This window comes from Mastacembelus armatus, chromosome 9 (genome assembly GCF_900324485.2).
Source record: "Mastacembelus armatus chromosome 9, fMasArm1.2, whole genome shotgun sequence".
In the NCBI taxonomy this organism is placed as follows: Eukaryota; Metazoa; Chordata; class Actinopteri; order Synbranchiformes; family Mastacembelidae; genus Mastacembelus; species Mastacembelus armatus.
The window spans coordinates 84,921-98,857 of record NC_046641.1 but is presented as its reverse complement, the minus strand read 5'-3'; the positions used below and the strand labels follow the sequence as shown (position 1 = coordinate 98,857).

General features: G+C 39.9%; 1 protein-coding gene across 1 annotated transcript in view; it reads left to right on the top strand.

Annotated features, from left to right (window-relative positions):
* Positions 1–13,937, top strand: part of LOC113138471 (syntaxin-binding protein 1-like) — a 38,658-nt gene that overhangs the window by 13,236 nt on the left and 11,485 nt on the right. Inside the window, exons 2-12 of the mRNA XM_033325355.1 lie at positions 1,426–1,475; positions 1,567–1,648; positions 4,069–4,145; positions 4,368–4,446; positions 5,571–5,674; positions 6,570–6,718; positions 7,600–7,684; positions 8,324–8,454; positions 10,930–11,037; positions 11,210–11,270; positions 11,841–11,906. Coding sequence (XP_033181246.1) covers positions 1,431–1,475; positions 1,567–1,648; positions 4,069–4,145; positions 4,368–4,446; positions 5,571–5,674; positions 6,570–6,718; positions 7,600–7,684; positions 8,324–8,454; positions 10,930–11,037; positions 11,210–11,270; positions 11,841–11,906 — 987 coding nt within the window. The 5' untranslated portion in view covers positions 1,426–1,430. The remainder of the gene's footprint in view (positions 1–1,425; positions 1,476–1,566; positions 1,649–4,068; positions 4,146–4,367; positions 4,447–5,570; positions 5,675–6,569; positions 6,719–7,599; positions 7,685–8,323; positions 8,455–10,929; positions 11,038–11,209; positions 11,271–11,840; positions 11,907–13,937) is intronic.

Sequence of the window (13,937 nt, the reverse complement as noted above, 5' to 3'; positions counted from 1 at the left end):
AAACAGCTAAAAAAAGAAGAATAAAAAAAACAATCAACAATAAAAAATAATATAAAATACATCAAAAACACTAAAATGGCAGGGTGATGCTATGAACCAAAAGCCAGTCTGAATAAGCACGGCTTAAGTTTAGCTTTAAACAGGGGCAGGTCAGAGATGGAACGTAATTCAATGGGAAGAGTGTTCCAGAGTTTGGGACCTGCCATAACAATCACCCCACTGTTTGTGCCTCGATTTAGGGACCTCTAGCAGATGTTGGCCAGTAGAAGCTCTGTTGGGTCGGTAAGGACTTAAAATCTCACATAAGTAACCAGGGTGCCATGCCATTCATTGCACTAAAAGTAAACAACAAAAGCTTAAATTGAATTCGAAATTGTACAAGGAGCCAGTGGAGGGAGTACAAGACCAGGGAGATATGGTCATGCTTTTTGGTGTTAGTCAGCAAGTGGGCCACAGTATTCTGTACGAGTTGCAAGTGATGGATGCCAGCTTAGTTAATGCCAATGTAAAGAGTGTTGCAATAATTTAATTGGGAGCTAATAAAATCGTGAATTTAAGTTTTTGTCTAAGGTCATCCCTAGGTTTTTGACTGTCTAATTAAAGTGAGGTGTCAGAGTCAAAACCAGAAGCTGCAAAACTGGGAAGGATGGGGGTGCCAAAGAGAATACATTCTGTTTTGCTCTTGTTTAAGCTAAGAAAGTTCTGTGATAAAGTCTGAATATATCTGAAATTGTACAAATGACCATACTGTATGTGCTTGATGTAATTGACTATTGGACGTTTCATTTACTAGAAGGTGCCACCTGTGTGGAAAAACACACAAAAAATTGAAATGGCAGCTCACACACTAACACATATATTGCTACTTTCTTAACTGATAAAGCTTTAGAAGAGGTCTGAGTGTGTGCCTTAGCCTACAGAGAATGAAAGTAACTTGCTATATGGGAATGCTATTAAACATGGATGGTGCTTTTGAATCCACAATTTTCATCTGTTATTATATTCCCTTCCCAGCACCCCTTCAGACCTCTGGTGCTGCTGGCAGTTAATAATACTGTGGACATCATATATAGATTCATGAAGGCAGTTTTATTTGTCCAGGTTTTGTGAGGAAACAAGAAAACAGGAATAGAACTGGTTGGAAGAGTGGTTATCTCCACACACTGGCAGAAGTGTTTACACAGATTCCCTCTATGCATACAGTAATATGCTTTTACACCAATTAGCTTTAGCTAAGTTCACTACAATCAAACTTAATATGAAATTAGAATTTTTATATTTTAATTGTCATACATCGACAGCATGCTTTTTTATGGTAAATCCAAAGTGATTACAGATCTAACACTACAGACCATGATTTTGTTGTAGAAGTTGGTTTTATGTTGGCTTTGACTGAACTGTAACTATATATTTTTTTCTTCACAGAGATAATGAACAATGTCATTAGGAAGGCAAGAGAAAAAGGAAAATGGAAGGTAATGGTCCTATTCAATGGCCCTGGCCAACTTTGGTAATATTACCCAGAATCCTGATACTGAACATGAATAAAATGTCTCTGTGTTGCAGGTGCTGGTGGTGGACAAGCTGAGCATAAGAATGGTTTCCTCCTGCTGTAAGATGACAGACATCATGTCAGAGGGAATCACCAGTAAGTACAAGCACCCTGGTCACCTAGGTCACTTCAGTTGTCAGTCAACAAAATGTACTGTGGGTAAACTGAATTAGGTTCAGCTAAAGGGATCTATTATTACCCACTGCTATGTGGATGATTGTTGGGTATTATCTCTCTTATATCATGGCCACTTTGCACAGAAAACTGGTTCCTTATGTGATCAAATTAATCAGTTGTTGATTTATTAATGTGCATACAACTAAATGTGAGTTTTTTTCTCTCTTTTAAATATCATAGAAAATAGTTCTTGAGCCACAAATTTCTGTTGTTTGCCTTGAAAGGCATATAAGAAGGTAGGGATTCATAAGAGATCTTGGACAAGTTTTGAAATGAAGAGAAACTGTCTTTTCAGGGGAGATAAGGTCATTGGTCATGGTCAAGGTCAAGGTCAAAGATCAAGGTCATGCTCTCTTGTCATTGACTGTCTCTGGCCCTCTCCCTTTGTCACAAACATACAATCTACAATACATGTATGTCATTAGGTGTCCAGTTATTAATCAGTTACCTAAAGGTTTAATATGTAATATTGTAACGGTGGGGGTACTGGAGCTAAGCTAAACTAAACTTACTGGCCCCGGCTCCATCCGTTGTGGAGGGCAGCCCGCTCGACCTGTGCTAGGTAAGGCTCCAGAGGCGTCGTACCACTATATTGCTGGCGATCGGGCGGGAGGCCCACCTGGCTGGTGACTTGAGGCTGCTCGCAAAGTAGCATACCTCGGTAGGTAGTGTGTTCCGACAGGACACCGGACGTTCGTAGTAAGGGGGTTGGGACACAAGTGTTCTCACTGTCGCCAAAGGGCTGGCGTGGAGTTCTGTCCCTCTACATCATCTCGATCGTCAGGTGCCCCAGCAAGATGCTGTTCTCTCGGACGGCGCGCTTTAATTCGCCTATACTTGGCTCCATAATGGTGTCTTCTAAACAGCCTCCGGATCCCACTTCTGACACCAACGTAATGGCGGGTGTACTGGAGCTAAGCTAAGCTTACTGGCCCTAAGCTAAAAGCGGCTAGCGTGGGGCTAGCATCTATACGCCGTAACTATGTTGGACACCGACAGTGAGAACACTTGTGTCCCATACACTGCACGACCTCGAGTGTCTCTATGAGCTGGAGCAGATGTCAGAACAATCTGGCTGGAAGCAGTGTTGTCTTCTATTTAGCTTATTTAATACACATACAGAAGAAGAACAAAACACACACCGCCTACAAGCAGGCGCTGTCACGAAGTCCTTTTTCCACCCGCCCCTCATAGTCATCATGACGGCCGCACCTTTATTAACCCGGGCATAAACAGAAACGAACCCCTCCAAAATAACTCGAACCTAACAAACTAACACTGTGATTGTGAACCTAATGTAGCATAAAACAATTTCCTAACCAACAACTAAACTTAAGCAGACACCCATAATGCACCTGGCTGTCAACACTGACTGCCAGGTCATTACAAAATTTAGAGTGATCTATTATAAGAAATGGCATATAGTGTTCATAAATATGTAGTCAATACCAACTATTGTATATTCTCTTAGAAAGAGCCTTTTAAATCTGCATAGAGAGTGAGTCTCCTTTCAGGCAGCCATTTTACACTGCCACGTTTCTACATTAACCTAGAACAGACAAATTACACTAGCTTTAAAAAGGGAATCACTCTATTTTTTTTTTTTAAGTGATGGTAACTGTACCCACCCTCACACCTTGAAATTGGAAGGTGTGCGTGTGTGTGCGCGCACGTGCATGTGTGGTTGGGAGATGAGGGGGGTGATTGAGATTGGGGGCATTCTGCAATCTCACCACTAGATGCTCCTAAATCTTTTACATTTTACACATTGCACCTTTAAGGTAAAATTTTCTGTGGCCTTTGTGCAAATTGTTCTAATTATTTTAATCTCCCTATCACAGAAAAACACTAAATCTTATTTAATAATACTCTCCAGATAGCACAGTTATTTCAGCAAGAGAAACCATTTTGATGAACAGAATTTACTGTACATACTTATTGTAATGATGATGCTGATGTCATGACAAAACCACAGTGTTTCCCTAAATTTGACTAAAGTGCTTTTGTGCTGAAACCTCACTATCGTCGGGACTGTGGATGCACCCGCACTTCTGTTGTGAGAATGGAGCGTTTTGTCAAGATATGTGGCTTCTTTCATTAAAAGCTAATGTTGTCTTGGAACATATTCCAGCCAGTGATTATTATAAAATGTATAATGTATAAAATGTATTTGTTGATGTGCTTTGGTTGATAGTAAATGTAAGAAAATAAGATAAAGTACAACCTTAAAATTTTAGGTATGAGTCCTGTCTGTGCAGAGGTACAAAGTACAAGTCAGAGATTTGAGTTTTAGTCTAATCAAACTGGATGGTTGGTATTGATGATACTCTGCTCTCCAGTTGTAGAAGACATAACCAAGCGGCGTGAGCCTTTACCCAGCATGGAGGCCATCTACCTGATCACACCCACAGATGAGGTAAATGACACAGCTTCTACACAGGCTGTTGATATTCTCAAGACAAGACAAGATACTTTATAAATCCCTGAAGGGAAACTTAGGGTTCAGTTATGATGCAATTCCCACAATAGGTAACACTGGATTTTCATTCAATATTTCTTTCCATTAACATTTGTAAACAGCAATGAACTGTCCAAATGTTGACATCAGTTCATAAAACATTGTTGTCTGATGTTTAAGTCTGTTGAGGGTCTGATTGATGACTTCAGAGACCCACGCGCTCCGAGGTACCGAGCAGCTCACGTCTTTTTCACAGACAGTGAGTAAATCCATTTCACACCAACAAAATATAACGTTAATCTGGAGAACCCTGGAACATTTATGTTTTTTTGTTTTGAAATACATGAATGCTGTTTCATGTAGTGTGCTTGTGCTTAAGACGTACTTTAAAAATGCTTCTGTAGAGCTATGTTGGATGTTTGTTTGTGGGATCTGCTGGAGCCTATCCCAGCTCTCTTTGGGTGAAAGGCAGGGGTACACCCTGGACAGGTCACCAGTCCATCACAGGGCCACATAGAGACAAACAACCTCACACACTCACATTCACTCCTATGGGCAATTTGGAGTCACCAATCAACCTGACATACATGTTTTTGGACTGTGGGAGGAAACCAGAGTACCTGGAGAAAACCCACACAAGCACAGGGAGAACATGCAAACTCCACACAGAAAGACCGCTGCTAGGTTTTGAACCAGGAACCTTCTTGCTGTGAGGTAACAGGGCTAACCACTAAGCCACCATGCTGTCCTATCCAAAGAGTGCAGGACCTGAACAGATCCAACAGTGAAAGGCAGACAGAAGCAGCAGATAAAGGCCAATGCACCTCTTGATCAGAGTGACTCTGCTTATATTCACTTGTGTATTAGGGCACTTTCAGTCTTGCATTAAAACATATCTACCTTATTCATTTGATTAAGACTAATCTGTTAATTCAGAAAGTATGGAAGTGCATAACGCTCTGGAAAAAACACAGGTATGGCACAGCCAAAAAATAAAATGCAAGCCTGGCTCAGCTTTTGTCATAATACGGTGGGTTTCTGGAGGAAGCCTTGAGCACCTCTAGGCAGTGATAGATCCTACTGTTCTCAAAATGGAACTCATTATGTTCTTTCAAACTCCATATTCCAATTTGTGTGGCAAACTTTTATTAAAAATTGCTCTCACAGGCCAAGATGAGTTGTTTTTCTTGAACTTGACAAAGTTCTTTAAGAGCCACAGAAGACGTTAAGCAGAAGTTTACATTTATGTGCAAAACTGTTTGCACTTTCAGGGAACAAATTGTCTCTATCATAGTTAAATAAAAGATTTTCATAAATAAGAAACTATTGACAGATTTTTTCTTAACTCAGTCACTCACTATGCACCTTTTTTATTCTGTGCAGCAATCTCGGACTCCTTGTTTGGACTGTTGACCAAATCCCGCGCCTCCAAAGCCATGAAGGCCTTGACTGAGATCCACATCGCCTTTCTGCCCTATGAATCTCAGGTAGGACCATGCTAACTGCTTGTAATCTCAGATGTGGATGGATGCAGTTTGGAATTGCTGTGTGTGATGGGGATCACCTCCCCTGTTTCAGTTAACAGTTATATGCAGCCCAAGAGCAATGTGGCATGCACAGATCGTCCACACACGTTTACATAGGTAAGAACACTTTTAATGCAGTTCTCTACACCAGGGCACACATTGTGTTGTGTTACACACAATGCTGTTTGTGTTTGTTCTGTGTTTTACTAAACAAACATGTTGCTACTGGTTAAAAACTGCTGGAAAGATAGTAAAATTATAGAATAATACCTGATGTTTGGTTGTTCATAAAAAATAGGGTCTCATGTTAAATTTATTGATATAAAAAAAGATGAACAGCAAAACTCTTATTCATAGTGCTTCAGCTTTCATCTCTTGTACTTATTGTACATGTACATGATTTCCATACCAGGCTGGTTCGTGTCTAACCAATCTGATCACTTGATTGTATGTGTTTTTTGCCTCTTTGTGGTGATGTTACCATGCTCAGCAGTTACTTTGGTGAGGATGTTATGATAACTGATGGAACTCAAGGGGGCCAGACTGTAGTTTGTGTTGGATCAGCTTTAGTGCTCAATCCAATGCTGTTATCCTGCAGTATTAATCCTTGGAGGAAGAAACACATCATACCAGCCCCTCCCTGCCCTTCTCTCATCTGTCATTGGCTGACCGAACTAATCCTCATACTCTGCAGGCAATGGAAACACAGACAATAATATGTGTAACAGGAGAAGGCACAGGGCTTGATATCATGCGATGAAGTTAGTAACAGATGGATGCATGTGTTGTGTTGGTACATGAGTGTGTATGTAGAAGAGATTAATTAGTGTCACTGTGTTATATCCTGTGTGCCCAGGTCTTCTCCCTGGACAAAGTGGGTGCATTTCAGGACTTCTACAGCCCCTTCAAGGCTGATGTGAAGAATAACATGCTGGAGCGTTGTGCTGAGCAGATTGCCACTCTCTGTTCCACACTGAAAGAATATCCTGCAGTTCGGTACAGAGGGTGAGATGGGTTTTTTGTATTGATGTGTCTGGGGATTATTCCATTGTACTGGGGGAAACACAGCAAACATTTTGATAGGCTCCATTACCTGTCAATCATGGGTGTAATCATACTGGTGTTCTCTTAATTTTTTATATAATTTTTTAAAAATTTAAATGTTATTTGTACTTTTGTTATGTTTTATCTGTAATGAGAGCATAAATCTAACAGGATATTAATATTCATATTATAAACACCGGGGGCTGTTGTTACATTAGCTCAGGGAACCAGATCTTGTTTTAGAGACCTTTATTTCTATTTTATCTTGTTATCCAGATAACGTAAACTGACAGCCTCTTCCATGGATACCCACTTTTAATTTTCTCAGCATAAATCCAGAATCATGTCAAAAGGCCCTCACCATTTCTGTGTTTTTTTCACAGTAATACTAATACCACGGTAATACTATTTTCATACATTAAATATTTGACACCCATTAAACATTTTAATTTGTTGATAATTTCTGGGATTACTATTATTCAAGCTAAATAATTTCGGCAGATGTTTCAAATTAAAATTCTTCCAGGAGTTCTGATCTGACCTGAACTATTAATGTGAAATATCTACAGGAAGCATTGTGTTTTATTACTGGTAGGGTAAAAATGTGCAGTATATTTCATTAAATATACATCAAACCACACCCTGTTAAATAAATTAGCAGTTATTAGTTATTACCTCACTGCCTTGTGCTGGTCATAGCTATTATTTGAATACAGTCTTTTGTAATTTCACAGTAATTAGACCACCACAGTGTTTAAGGATTAAAGGAAATTATGTGTCATTAACATTTCCAGGTTAAAAACCTATTTGTTTGATACACAAGTAATTATGTGTTTATTCAGGGAGTACAAAGACTGTGCAGTTCTAGCCCAGATGCTTCAGGAGAAACTGGATGGCTACAAGGCTGATGACCCCACGATGGGAGAGGTAGGAAATTGGAGCTAAAGGAGTAAATGACTACTGGGAAGAACCATGTGCATCTGTGTAAATTCACTGTCAGTACATTTCAGATAATGGGGTTTGTGTGAGATATTTTAAAATGATAGAAATGTACAGGGAACACATTTCCCTGCCCACACAGTATCATATTATATTACCAACATAACCACAGCACAATCTGCCATATCAAGCATGTTACATTAGTTTTTTGTGTGGTTTGCAAATGTGTTCTAATTAATTGTTTACCTTTTTGCTCCTAAAAATATTTATATAAAATAATAAATGTATTTCACATTACAAATATTAGTGCATAGGGGATTTTAAAACATTTTGTATATACAAACTCTTAATGACTGATGTTACAGAAGTAAATAGCATATCACTCCAGGTTCATGCACGCCTTTACTGGTTTAGAGAGCGTTTCAAGAGGACCAATAAATTGTCATCGACTTAAACTATATTGTTTTTACTGATATAGCTGTTGTGTTTGAAGAATGGGAAGTGTGACCAATTTGTGTTGACCAAATCACGGGTAATAGCAATAATGGACAACTGAATGGAAGAGTACAAAATACCTGTCAGTCCTCCAGAGCATGCCATGTTTTGTGTGTGTTCTGGTGCTTTCAGGGTCCAGACAAGTCCCGTACACAGCTGCTCATTCTGGATCGTGGTTTTGATCCTGTGTCACCTCTGCTACATGAGCTCACACTGCAGGCCATGGCCTACGACCTGTTGGGTATTGAGAACGACGTGTACAGGTAAAGATGCTACTGAAATAGGCTTGACAGCTGCTAGGGATCACTGAGGTCAGGGTGCACCTATCATTTTAGCATTTGTCTTTTATATTGCAATTATTCTTATCATCAATATTTGCAACCACAAGGAGGCACAATCCAGTGTCTTCATGTGCCGGTCCCAAGTCTAGGTAAATGCAGAGGGTTGTGTCAGGAAGAGCATACAACGTAAAGTTTAAGCCAAATCAAACATGCGAATAACAAATATGACCTCCATACCGGATTGGTCGTGGCCAGAGTTAACCCTGGTGTTGACCTACAGGGTGCCAGTGGAAATTGAACTACTGTTGGTCAAAGAAGGAGACGAGCAAGGCCTGTTCGTAGGCAAAGAGAGAAGACAAAGGGGAGGAGTGTAGGACTTAGAGTAGGGACTTTGAATGTAGGGACTTTGTCAGGGAAAACTAGAGAGTTGGCTGATATGATGGAGATTGTGTGTTCAGGAGACCAGGTGGAAAGGTAACAAGGCCTATAGATTAGGAGCAAGGTTCAAGCTGTTTTATCATGGTGTGGATGGGAAGAGGAACGGAGTAGGAGTTATCCTGAAGGAGGATTTTGCTAGGAATGTTCTGGAGGTGAAGAGAGTGTCAGATAGGGTGAAGAGTCTGAAGCTGGAAGTTGAAGGTGTGATGTTGAATGTTGTCAGTGGTTATGCCCCACAGGTTGGATGTGAGTTAGAAGAGAAGGAGAAATTCTGGAGGGAGATGGATGAGGCGATTCAGGTGAGAGAGTGGTGATTGGTGCAGACTTCAACGGACATGTTGGTGAGGGAAACAGAGGTGACGAGGAAGTGATAGGTAAGTTTGGTATGCAGGACAGGAATGCAGAAGGACAGATGGTGGTAGACTTCGCAAAAAGGATGAAGCCACTTGGAAGTTAGTAATCATTAACAACAAATCTCTCTCTATATATATATATATTTAACACAGTATTTAAACAATTCAGAAAGAGTGCAGAGAAATATCAACAAAGGAGACTGCAATCATTTACAGTGGCAGGTGAAAGACTAGCTTTGGCAAAATATCAAAATTCCTGCAGTCATTGAACACTCCCTGAATGGTAAACACAATTAGTGAGTAGGATGACTTTTAATATCTCATCAGTTAAACAGAAAATGGGTCATAAATTCACCATGCATTGTTTGAAAAGCATCGGACTTCACTGGTTATTGAGAATAATGACTATGATGAGAAATGCAACATAACAGACTGACATAGCACCCCCATCTGGTAACAGAAAGAATGGCTACCTGTCTTGACTATTTATTTTGATATGATGGTCTGGCACATAACTTCACCTACACACTCCAAACTTGGTAGGTGTGTAGAAATCCCCAGGACCAACATTTTTTGCATATACATTGCTATAGCCATGCCCAACAGGAAGTGAGGTATTTAGGGTTTTTGTGTGTTATGACTACAGCATACATCAGAGATGTGTCAAATTTGGTGTATCTGATGCCAAGATATTGCAGAGGTGAAACTGCAGGGATATTTTTGATATGGTGTAATATGAAAAAATGGCAATATGAAGACTTTACATATCTTTATTATTATTATATGTCTCCCGCTACTGAATGGGGCCATTTTGAACTAGTTTCCACGGTCAAAAACTCACGTGATTTACGTCACACTGTTACCACAGTGAGCAAAGTCTAAGCCATAAGTATGGCACATAACTTCAGCTACACACACCAAACTTGGTAGGTCTATGGAACTCCCCAGGACCAACATTTTTTGTATTTACATTGCTATAGCCACACCCAACAGGAAGTGAGGTAATTGCGATTTTGTGTGTTTTGACAGACAGTGGAGTTTACCATACTCATCAGAGATGTGTCAAATTTGATATACGTGATGTCAAGATGTTGCAGATGTCAAATTGCAATGATTTTTTTGATATGTTGTAAGACGACAAAAATGGTGCAATGATGAGTTTAGATATTTCACCAAATAAAGAGGAAATTTGTCATAAATTCATCATGTATTGCAACAGACTTCACTGGTTATTGAGAATAATGAATAATATACACACGTGCAACACGGCAGACTGACATAGCACCACTGTCTGGCAAGCCAGCAATTAGTGCTTCCTGCGTCTAAAGGTTGTGAAATTTGGCACACTCTAATTAGTTCTACATACATTTTTTAGGTTACATTTGATGGACATCCCATGTTGAGAGTGCAATATTAGATGGCGACATGTCAGGGCTTGCGGCACAGGAGGTGCTTGGGTCCATCACTGCAGCTCATGTCTATATTTATTATTATTGTTGTTGCAGTTCATGGTGGTGGTGACAGGGTGGCCCTGTGGTTAAACATAACCCAAATTTCTTAGTACAAAGAAGAATCCAAATGTTAATGTTAATGCACCACTTTGACTCAAAGTCTTGATTATCAGCCTCTTAAATACACACATCCAGTCTCTTACCCTTTCTGTCAGGTTTGAGACCAGTGGGATTGGGGAGACAAGAATAAAAGAGGTATTGCTGGATGAGGATGATGACCTGTGGCTGACTCTGAGACACAAACACATTGCTGAGGTTTCAACGTGAGTGACTTTGACTCTCTCCTCACACATAAAAAATCCTGACATGGATAAACAACACCCTTACCACAGATTTTTCGCAAAGATGTCACAGAACATTATTCTTCTCTCGAATCAGCATGCGAGGAACCATCTTATTTTTTCTGATTTTCTCTGTCCCTTTCTGTCTGCATAGAGCTGTGACTCGATCTCTGAAAGAATTCTCTGCCAGCAAAAAAATGAACACTGGAGAAAAGGTGCTGTATCACTGATCTGGTTTCAAGCTGTTTTATGTTTCCTACTATCCTTCACACAGTCACACAAAGGTGATCTTGATCTTCTCATTTTAACTTCCTAAAACATAGTGGATAGGCTGAATTTGCAGAAATCTGTGTCTTGTTCCTTTTGTTCTCTGTGTTGGTACCCCATAGACCAAATAAACATGATTATAAACTTGAGTTGAGTCACTAAGGCAGCAGTGACCATTGAATAAGTCCCAAACCTATAATAATGAATCATAATGAATGGGCATTTAAATAAATGAAACTACACCTATTAGAAAATCCCTGGGGATTAGAATGTGTTGCTGAAGATTTGGTTACACAGTAAAATTACCTTATAGTCTCATGGTTGACACACTCCCAAACAGTGAATTTCACCTCAAACTGTAGTGATATGACACAGCAAAATAATACTTACTAGTACTCAATACCAATACAGTTACTTAACATTACCATCACACACTGAAGGGGTTAACTGTTATTCATCACTTTGACCATTAATAAAGTACAGTGCGGTATATCACTGTCAGTATCTGTATCTTACAGACCACCATGAAGGAACTGTCTCAGATGCTGAAGAAAATGCCTCAGTATCAAAAAGAGCTCAGCAAGGTAGGCCCTGAAATGATAATTTACATACAGTATATAGATTTTAAGCATGTCATTTTATTATGACCCAAGCACCAGAGGTGCAAAGCCCTATTATTTCTGTATGCATGTGCTGCTGAATGAATCACTGCCGAATGGGGCCATTTTGAACTGGTTCCCATGGGCGAAAACAGACAAAGTCTAAGCCATGGACCCACGGACTCCATGGCGCCCCCTTATGCCAGTGAGTCTTGTGGTTGGCAAGTACAGGGGTTGGACAATGAAACTGAAACACTGGCCAATTTAGTGTTGGTTTCATGGCTAAATTTGACCAGCCTGGTGGCCAATCTTCATTGATTGCACATTCCACCAGTAAGAGCAGAGTGTGAAGGTTTAATTAGCAGAGTAATAGCACAGTTTTGCTTAAAATATTGCAATGCACACAACATTATGGGTGACATATCAGAGTTCAAAAGATGACAAATTGTTGGTGCGCGTCTTGCTGGCGCATCTGTGACCAAGACAGCAAGTCTCTGTGATGTATCAAGAGCCACGGTATCCAGGGTAATGTCAGCATACCACCAAGAAGGACGAACCACATCCAACAGGAGTAACTGTGGACGCAAGAGGAAGCTGCCTGAAAGGGATGTCCGGGTGCTAACCCGGATTGTATCCAGAAAGCTACACAGTTTCAGCTACACACACCAAACTTAATAGGTGTATGGAACTCCCCAGTATGAAATTTGCAAATTTTATGCATATTCATATACATTGCTATAGCCATGCCCAACAGAAACTGATGTATTTGGGATTTTATGTGTTTTGACACACAATGGCATTTAACATACTCCTCCTACACCATACATCAGAGATGTATCATATTTGGTATACATATCATCATGACAAAATGGTGTTATGATGAATTTACACATCTCAACAAACAGGAAATTTGTCATAAATTCATGCATTGCTTGACATGTGGCCAACTTCACAGGTTATTGATTATGAGAACTATATACACATCCATGTGTAAAATGGCAGTTCGGTATAGCGCCACCGTCTGGTAACAAAAGAACTGCTTTTTAACCTGTCTTGCCTATTGATGTTGACATATTTCTCCTAGACGAGAGGTCATTAGGTCCGGACCTAGAAGCTGTCCCATACGTACCAGGACCTACAGCTGAAAACAGAAGGTTATGATGTAAGACCTGTTTTAACCGGCGCAGCTTTTGTAGTCTTTACGGTAGTGGTTTAGAGGCTGAGGAGACGCACAGACTAATTGCATGCGAGTTAAATATTGTAACTCTACGGTGCAGACAGATGAAAGAGAGGCAAGTTACACATGGAAGAAAGATAGCGATACAGAAAACAAAGGGAAAGATACAGATGACTGAGCCGGAGAAAGGAAGAAATACAGATATTTCAGGTGCTACACACAACATGGCTCTAAATGAGCTGCAGGTGTCGCTCCCCGACAGGAATTGTATCCCCCTCCACGGGAGCGCGCATGCATTCTTTATTCATTGTATCGAATATAGTTTTTTTCCACGATGTTTTCTAATGTGTCTTTTAGTTTGTTTATCTTTCTGTCAAAAGTAATATTATTCTAGTCACAGTCAGCGTTATGTTAGCCTGTAGCCTGTATTACGTGTTTGTCTAATTTCATGTTATCCTATCTAATGCAGTGTTAGGTTACTGTCTGGATGCAGTTTCCCACCTGACAAACTGTGTCCCTTTTCATAATGCATATTTATTCTAAAAGACACATTAGAAAAAATCGTGGAAAAAAAAAAAATATATTCGATACGATGAGTAAAGAATTCAAGTATTACCGTTTTTTTGTTAGCTTAGCTAAAATTCAAGCCTAACAATGCAGGTTCACCTTCACTCTGAATGCATACACTTTCCCGTGGCGGGAAATTCTCGGGGAATTCTCGTCACACATCAAGGGTGAACTCCTCTATGGGCGGCAACTCTTACTTTGGCCATTTACACTCATATTTTAATATATCAATATTTTATATGAACCTATCAGGGATCTTTCTGTGTGGAGTT